General features: G+C 43.8%; 2 protein-coding genes across 6 annotated transcripts in view; both read right to left on the reverse strand.

Annotated features, from left to right (window-relative positions):
* The window catches only part of cyfip2 (cytoplasmic FMR1 interacting protein 2), a 32,365-nt gene extending 27,617 nt beyond the window's left edge, over positions 1-4,748 (reverse strand). The window contains exon 1 of one of the 3 annotated variants that reach the window (XM_031586769.2): positions 4,410-4,747. The gene's annotated coding sequence lies outside the window, so the exon portion shown is untranslated. Of the gene's footprint in view, positions 1-4,409 lie in introns of all 3 variants that reach the window. The other 2 variants (XM_031586770.2, XM_031586771.2) reach the window with 2 other exon arrangements.
* Positions 4,749-5,874: 1,126 nt separating this feature from the next.
* Positions 5,875-9,483, reverse strand: part of itk (IL2 inducible T cell kinase) — a 9,968-nt gene continuing 6,359 nt past the window's right edge. The window contains exons 11-17 of one of the 3 annotated variants that reach the window (XM_012830554.3): positions 9,119-9,196; positions 8,721-8,889; positions 7,979-8,195; positions 7,717-7,781; positions 7,285-7,403; positions 6,828-6,985; positions 5,875-6,339 (exon numbers count right to left, since the gene is read on the reverse strand). In XM_012830554.3, coding sequence (XP_012686008.1) covers positions 6,274-6,339; positions 6,828-6,985; positions 7,285-7,403; positions 7,717-7,781; positions 7,979-8,195; positions 8,721-8,889; positions 9,119-9,196 — 872 coding nt within the window. In that variant the 3' untranslated portion in view covers positions 5,875-6,273. The other 2 variants (XM_031586774.2, XM_031586773.2) reach the window with 2 other exon arrangements.

The raw sequence follows: 9,483 nt of genomic DNA on the forward strand, positions 1-9,483 counted from the left end.
TGAAGCCCTGTGGGTGATATTGCCCTTTCATGCAGATTCTTGAACAATTATGACGGGGGTTGGGGGTGCGGGGGTGCATATATCAAATTATTATTCCACAGAATGTTTTCAAGGGTTTGGAAGACACCTTCAGGTGCCACAAGTGAGAGCAGCATCTCTGGAGTCTGGACCCTCCCTCCTCTCCACCCAGCCAAGCTCCCCAGAGACACAACCCACGTCGGGGGATGAGCTGGAGGATGGACCCTCCCTCTCCACCCAACCAGGCTCCCCAGAGACACAACCCACGTCGGGGGATGAGATGACACAAAGTGTTTCATCAGGGAAACGTGCTGCAAGACAGAGCTGCTCTGTCATCAGGGACAGAGGGTGTTGTTGGGTTCTCTCACTGCTTGACTTGGCTCATGTATAGCCTACTGTATGGAGCAAGTGTCACAGTCATGCTGGATCCTAACTGGCAACTACACAGAAGATATCATCATAAATACATTTGCAATGTAATAGCTGATGTAATAATGCGTGAAAAGACACAATGGCTCAAAATCCAGCAAAGACATGACATTTGACACTCTCACATTCGGGCATGGACATGGATTATCTGCGAGACATGCCATATGTTGATGATGTAGACTCAAAAAGGTTCTCTTTAGGACTAAGATGTGCAGAACAAAGTTCTGAAGTCTGCCTTGCTGCACTGCAATGACTCAAGAGTTTGTTAAAAGAGAAAAAAAGAGGAATGAAACATGCTTGCCTGACGTTTACAAGAAGCCAACCAGGCTATTCTTTTACACATCAACACACCCAACACGTAGGCTTGGGCTAACTGTTGAGCGACACCAATGAATGTTTTCTCACGTCTACCCAACTGTGGCATCCATAGGCTGGGTGATGCCAACTGGTTTAAGCCTAATGGCACAGCATACAGTTTCTGCACTACAGTAACACCCTAGCTCTTTCATAAAGGCACGCCTGTCCCAGGAGTCGATGTGTCGCAAAAAAAACAAAACAAAAAAAAACAGTAGGTGGAGCTTCCTGTCGCACGGAGGTCATGCAAACAGACAGCTGTAAGAATGGCGAGTGATTTGGGTATGCCTGTGCGCGTGCCACTGACACATAGGCCAAGCGTGTCAGTTTCCAAGCCTCACGCTGGCTAAGAACACACAGGGAATTGGATCTGACTAGACGGAAGGCTGCAGCGCTGTGCTGGGCCTCTATACTGGACACCATGAAGGGTCAGCATCGAACCGAGCTGCAACATTAGCTGGCAGCTACCCTACGGTTCTGGAAGACAAATGGAGCTCAGTGAAACTAGAACCCCCCACTGCCCATAACTTCCTAATAAATTAAAAAAGAAATAGCACTAGAAACCTCATGGTGGTTTCAGTTCAGCTTTTTCCAAGTCATAAGCCAGCCAGTGCTGTGGAACTCCCTCTGGTGTTAGGAAGAAGAGACTGGTCTGATGGGGCTTTATAGGACAGACAGGGGTGGGGTGGGGCAGGCTAGTGGGGTGGGGGATGTTGACACGCTTGCTCCATCTCTCTCCGGCACTCTTCAACCCAAAGTATCAGAACTCCTGACTACATGTGACAGAGAAGACTATTTTATTATACTTTTGCTATATTTATTCCTATTGTACTCGACTCCTCTACTTGTGAGAAGAACTGGTCTGAGAGCATTAAGGAGATGGAGGAAGGGTGGGGTTTGGTGGTGGTGGTTGTGATTTGTTGTAGTTGCTGTTGTTGTTGTTGTTGTTGTTGTTGACGTGCCTATTCTATCTCTCCTCATCCCGTCATCTGCTTCTCCATCCCTCCGCTGCCACTCTCCCTTCAGAGGCTGCCCAGCATGCTGCTCCTTCTGTGGGGAAGGGAGGTGCTGATGCAGCCAGTGTAAACTTTCCCACACTGGCCTTTGGCGACACAAAAGACCCAGGGGTGGGGGTGGGGGGATCTCACTCCCCCAAATAAGCCACATTCCTATACATCTATGTCTGTGCGACAAAGCCCAGCCACCAGAGACCACAGGGAACATTCCAGATTTGCAGATATCCTACAAAAATACTTCAGGCCTCACTGACAAACATGGGGCAAACATGGCATCATGTATGGCAGAGGCTGCGGAAACCATGACGACTCAGACTATTCAAACTTTAGCGGCCTCCCAGGCTTAGAGACGTGTAACCATGGTGAATGCTGGATGCACATGAAAGAAAGAGGCCACTGGGGCTTCTGCCTCTGGGCTTATGAGGTAAGGGACCACCGCGATTTGTAAATGTTTAAGACAAATGTTAGTTCCAATCCGTGGTACAAACAGACTAAACATCCTGAAAGAACCTCAGCATCCACAGAGCATCCGTGCCCATCTGATCACATACAGACACTGACGAGAAGGAGGAGACTGTGTAGCTCTTTACCTGTCTACAGGTAGTCTTCATCGAAAAAAGAATCTTCACTACCAGCTACAAACGTAGGAAAGGCTAACTGTGTGTCTGTGTGCGTCTGTGAGTGAGGGAGAGGGGGGGGGGGGGGGGTGTGTGTGTGTGTGAGAGAGAGAGGGGGTCTGTGTGTGTGTGTGAGAGAGAGGGGGGGGGGAGAGTGTGTGTGTGTGAGAATGAGAGCGAGAGAGGGTGTGAGAGAGAGAGAGTGTGTGAGGGAGAGAGAGAGAGAGTGTGTGAGGGAGAGAGAGAGATAGAGAGTGTGTGTGTGTGTGTGTGTGTGTGTGTGTGTGTGTGTGTGTGTGTGTGTGTGTGTGTGTGTGTGTGTGTGTGTGTGTGTGTGTGTGTGTGTGTGTGTGTGTGTGTGTGTGTGTGTGTGAGCGAAAGAGAGAGAGACAGAGAGGGTGAGTGAGTTTAGTGAGCTACAAGCATTAAAAGTGTGTCATCTCCAGGTCATACCATTCATAGGGATCTCCCTCAGGCCTGAGCTATAATGTGCTGTAGTGCCTTCTCTCACTGAAGGAGATCCCTCAGATTACTCTCTGACTTAGCAATGTCTCTCTTTTAGTGTATCTGGATGTTTAATTAGACTTCAAGACATAACACTACGCCATTATTTTCACACAAAAATAGCATACATCTGTAGCTACTGGATGAATAAAAGCCAGTAAAGACAGTGAAGATCCTACTCAAGAAATGCTAAGTCAAATCTAGGCTAGTACATGACAACCTCTGTATTTATTAGATAATACTGGAGTTTTCTGTAGTGGATGTTTGTGTGAATTTGTTATTAAAATACATGACATGTTTAGCAATACTTGAATACTCTCTTTATGTATACCTGGATGTTTAATTAGACTTACATAATAGCCTACATAACGCTAAGCCTTGTATTTCATATTTCAAGAACAGACAAGACATCTCTACATGTCAAGCCTGGTTAAAAAAGCTATGAAGACAATCTTACGGAAAAGGAACGTGACTCATTTGAACACTGTTCATTGACATAAGGTGCCCTACTGTCAATCAAACTCAATTTGGATTAAATAATAGGTCTAATTTCACCTTATTTTATCGTTAAACAATACAGTTGTATTTGTAATGGGGAAAACACGCGTCGCAAACACCAAGCCCGTCTGTTCTGCTTAAACACTGTCTTTATTTAGAACTCACATAGAAACATTGTAACCACTTTCACACGTCATAGCATAAAGAAAGTAAGAATATACCGCCCATCACTGAGACCAACCTCAATACGACTTGACGGCAATACAAATGACAAAATAACAAACGGCCTCATCAGCATCACGATCAGGTAGAACTAAACCTGTTAAAACAGTTAATTTACCCACTAATGTCATTATTCATCAAACACGTATTAGGGCCTTCATATAAATGATGAATCTGCGGTGATCTTTGACTATACGTTAGGTTCAAACACGTTCATCCCCATCCAACCTGCTAGCTTAGCAAACCCGTCGCATCAGCCGACTCAATGTGGTTTTCTGTTACAGCCCATGAGAATTGCACACAAATAAATGTAGCACATACATTATATTCCATTTTTGCCGTGAATTGAATGCAAAATGCGAAACTGATGGGAAAGTAAGAAATGAAAACGAGCACCGCACTACATTACCACGAGAATCCTCTTATCACCCCACCCATTTCAGGGTAGGATGCTATCAATCACATACCGACCGTGTAACGGGCATCGCATACATGATGAACCACGGATGAGACACACAACCCTTACAAAACGCCCGGTTTCCGAAGAATATGGAAACCTATGTCTAAACGTCTAAGAAGATCGGACTATTTCCCCTTTCTCTGGGGATAAAATGACGGTGCACCATGCACAGAAACACACCATTGGCAGGTCTGAGCCATCACCGCTCGCTTGCTCATCTCCCCTCCCGTCGAGCTGCCTGGTCTCACATCTCCGCCATTCACATAGAAGAGTAATTAGGCTGCCACATACCTGCAACTTGCATGTCCGTTCGGAAACCAACGGACGGAGAGTGGGGCACTCCGCTGTGAGAAAAACGATGAACGGGGACGTTTTTCTCTCGCCGTCCTACAATTGATGCTCTCGTTTCGCTCAGTGCCTCTCTGCTAATCCACCCCACACAAAGACCAGAAAATGGCTGCAAGTGCATTTCCTTAAAGCGACAACGACCCACAAAACACGCACACAGTCCCTTGGCCTCTGTTCTCTATTCCGTTACACTGCGATCACAAATGGTGTCATTGGTCAATACATTCTGCTCAGCGCTTAATTAAGCCCTTGGTGTACATGTAATGACAACCTCTGTATGTGTTCGATACCAGTTGAGGGGTGGTGTTTTTTTTTTGCCGTGGATGTTATGTGTTAATTTTTTCGTTAAGACACATGACATGTATACAAAAAATACTTGAATGAGAAGCCCTGCACACAGCAGTTATGACCTGGGTTTGTTGCATAAAAAATCTCAAGTGTACTTTGGTCTAGTCAGTAGAGTAGACTAGATGGCCTTTGAAACAAATGCCTCAGATGATTAAATATTTACACAGACAGATCAGTGATCAGAGTATAAATACAAAACAAATCCTGGTTGGTGGCAGCAATTATATCACATTAAAGCAAATTAGTATTTAGTGGCCATTAGGTCTGACTTTATGGGTGTTTTAAAGATTTAATATTGAATTCCAATCTTATGTCCCTGTGGTGCTGAAACTCATTTGACAAATCAGTAGAAATGTGCAGCAGTCTGAAACAAATCCTCAACAAAATATGTCAAACTTTTAAAATATTGACGATCTGCAGAATCATTTTCCTTTAAAAAAAATACTGAACGGCTGTAAACTGCTGTGTCTATCAACATGCATCAGCTATTTTAATTGATGACATAATGTCAAGAGATTAATAAAATATGAGTCAAGTAGATTTGGTTGGACTCCTTTTTAATTCACACAAACACACACACACACGTACATACACACACTCACAGACACACACACACACACAGACACACACGCACACGCACACGAACACGCACACGCACACGCACACACACACACAAATACACACACACACACGTATACACACACACACACACTGAGCCAAGGAGAGTGTATTCAGTCCTCACTGTTGTCACAGTAACCAAGGAAGGTATGTGGGTGTAAACTTTACATTCACTGCATCAATCAACAGCATGTCTGTGTGCAAGTCATGTTCACAGGGATAGTATGAAGTGGATGGTGGTGAGTAAAAAACTACAATCTCCACTGGCAGGCTGGCAGACAAATAGCTTTAAATGACACTAAATTACCCTGGAGTGATCATAGTTTATGGAAGAAGGTTACAATTGTATTGTTGCTTTGCTGGCAGAGTCACAACATTTCACACTAGCACTTGATGCTAACATCCTGAAAACGTGTGCAAGAAAGATAATCCAACCAATACGTGAAAATAACACTGGTGTGGTTTATTTATGAGAACTGTGTATGACTGCGGTTGGGTTGTGCATTTTGCAAAGCACAAACGGCACATGTGTGCCCCCTAGAGGACAAAACTTAATAGTTTCTTAATCCAAACAAAATACAATCGGCATGTAAAATGAAACGAGACCCACGTGAAAATATACTACAAGAAATCTCCACAGATGAAACTTAAATTCCAACAAATAAAAACATTTAAAACTGTACAAATTGTCAGTGCATACATTTTAAGGATATACAATATGATAATAAATAATATGTCTATATATATTTACATGTTGTAATATGTACATTGTGGTGATGAAGTTGTACAACAGTGGAGGGTGGTGTCAGAGTTCCAGAACAGAAGCCAGTTGAGGGTGGTGTCAGAGTTCCAGAACAGAAGCCAGTTCATGCAACAAGACTGTAAAAGAAGGCCGATCCCCTGGTTTCTGCAACGCAAAACACAGCCGTTATAAGACAGCATGTAAACATAGAAAACAACAGCTTTGGATTTAGAAATAGTCGAAAAACTGTCATCGTTCTTTTCCTTGTAAATCAGGTTACTCATTATAAATTCAACAAGTGAAACGTTTCATTTATGTACTGTATACATCATAATGCTCCGTTACAGAACCGAGGTGCACAAAGCACTGACACAGAGTACATACACAGCTCATGACTTCTTATGTTTATTACGTCATTGAATGCAAATTATACTAGTTTTCTGAGAAAGAAAAAAAAATCAGCGTCAGACACCTCTTTCCTAGTTTAGAGCAATTTCTACTGGTAACACATTTTCATAATGGGTCTCATAGTATAACATACCTCCTTCCAACACCACTGCATGAGTTAGGACTGGGTCTCATAGTATAACATACCTCCTTCCAACCCCACTGCATGACTTCATACAGGGACTGGGTCTCATAGTATAACATACCTCCTTCCAACACCACTGCATGAGTTCATACAGGGACTGTGGGGCCAGTCTGGGCTTCAGGAGCCTCATCCCAGCATTCAGGTCCTCCAAGACTTCTGTGTTTGTGCGGTTCTCATAGGGCAAACGACCCTCTGTGTACACCTCCCACATCAGAATACCTGTCAGGATGCAAAAGAGGCATCGCGCGCACACACACACACACGCGCGCATGCACACACACACACACACACACACACACACACACACACACACACACACACACACACACACACACACACACACTGTGTTTACTCACTCTGCCGGTGTGGACAGGGATAGCGGTAAATTACTTGACAGAATTCCTAAAAGTGAAATTGATTTCTGCATGTCACTAAAAAATGATTTCACAGAACTTAAAACGAATAAAATTACTTCACACCGAGTGATTTTAAACTCACATTTATGGCAAATTACTCACCAAATGCCCAGACATCTGATTTGCTACTGAATCGACAGTACTTGATTACTTCAGGGGCGGACCACTTCATGGGAAATTTAGTTCCTTGGGAACTGGTGTACTGGTCATCTAGGACAAATCTGTGAGAGAATATTACACTTTATTGTAATATGACCGCAAATGAATATCTTAATAATTTAACAGATTTACCTCAGTGATGATACATCCACAATCATTTATTTTGATGAAAATACTATTTTAGTAAATGCATTTGGGAAATTCTATTTTGTTTGCACTCATAATTTAAAAGTAAAAAGAGTCACAATCTGATACATCTCATCCATTTGTGAAAATGATTATTGCTCAGTAAGTGGCTAGAAATGCCAGTATCTGTACATTTGTGGTCAGTTGTGCAGCCTTACCAGAACTTGTGCTTCTGTTTCTGTAACTCACCTGGTCATTCCGAAGTCTGACACCTTCACAGACAGATCCTCTGACACTAAACAGTTTCTTGCAGCCTGCATCAAAGAATAAAATTGAGGCAAATTTGAGTGAAACCCATATACATTTTGTCATCATGTTTGACCATAGTCACAATTCACAATTGTTTATTCCATCGAGCAAATCCTTGTTAGTCAAATGGTTTAATTTTCATGGTGATACATTCATGTCTTTGTGAATGGACTTCAGTGCTAAGTCAAAACAGCCAGATTACCAGATCCCTGTGGATGAAGTTGGAGCTCTCAAGGTATGCCATTCCCTCGCTGACGTCCAGGCACATTCCTAGCAGTGTGTCCTGAGACAGCGCCCCCCGGTGGCAGCGCAGATAGTTGTTCAGGCAGCCTCCCTCCATGAACTCGAACACCAAGAACGAGGGCGAGCGGTGCAGGCACACGCCCAGGAGCTGCACCAGCTTGGGGTGAGAGAGCTTCCTGTGTGATGAGGAGAAGGAGAGCGGGAGAAAAAGAACGCTCTAGATTGGTATCCGGGGGTGCTGTCGATGTGTGCGTGTCATTCCGCCCAAGCCTCAAACACATGAAGCATAACATTAAAGTGAACTCTAAAGCTCTTAGAAGATGTCGTTGATTCTTCACATACCTCAACATGCATTGGAATAGATTGCTTTATGGTAAAACCCAATTTTTTTAGCATTAAATGAACATTAACCATTTCCTGCACTGAGCATAATTAAACTTTACTTTAGTTCCTGTAAAATAGCAGGCTGATGTTAGTAACGACGGCAAAATGTCTGTTGATGTATTTCAAATTATTTTGGACACAAAATACATCCATCACACACGCTGTGTGGTTAACTGAATTACATCATATTGTCATGAGAACAATTTATATCGATTTAGTCCAGGTATACATTTTTAGTAGCACATGGGCTGAGCTCCCTGACTTTGGTGTTTTTACACAGATTGATATGGGTGACATGAGAGCTCTGTGCCACTCACTTCATGACCTGGGCCTCCTCCTTGAACTCCTCCTCCGACATGGCGCCCTCCCGCACCATTTTCACGGCCACCTTCAGGTCTCGCCACTCGCCCTGCCACACCAGCCCAAACTGCCCACTGCCCACCTCCAACACCAGCTCCAGATCCTCTGGGTCCAGCTCCAACGTCTCTGAGAGAGAGAGAGAGAGAGAGAGAGAAAGAGAGAGAGAGAGAGAGAGAGAGAGAGAGGGAGAGAGAGAGATAGGAAGGGATTTTCCAGAAAAGGAGAGGAGAGAACAGTTCAGCTTATTACGTCAACACCACAGGTATTTGTAAAAGATAGAGTGAATGAGAGAGGGGGGGGGGGTCAAAATAAGGGCAACCGCTGGAGTGGTAAACACCTCACTAGAAGCACTCACCTAAAGAGGGCTCCTCAGAGGGCTCCTCAGACACCTGTCTCCCCCACGACACACAGTGCCTCAGTCTGGTGATTAACCCTGGGGATTCACACCCAAAATAAGGAATTCATGTTTCATGTTTCCATGTAGCAACACAGGAATGACCAGAGCCAAATTCCAATCCTCACATATTTCTGGAGTAGCACAGTCATTAAAGCACTCAATCCTTGGATAAATCCCAAGCCAACATATTTACATAAACACATCTAGAAACACCCTGGCATGAGCTAACTAACAGAGCCAAGTCAGTGCAGAGCAAAATCATGCTAGCATTAGAGTAGAAAGCATTTGTATCTTTTCAATGCATTTTTGCCATATCAAAGTCC

This window comes from Clupea harengus, chromosome 20 (assembly GCF_900700415.2).
Source record: "Clupea harengus chromosome 20, Ch_v2.0.2, whole genome shotgun sequence".
Lineage (NCBI taxonomy): Eukaryota > Metazoa > Chordata > Actinopteri > Clupeiformes > Clupeidae > Clupea > Clupea harengus.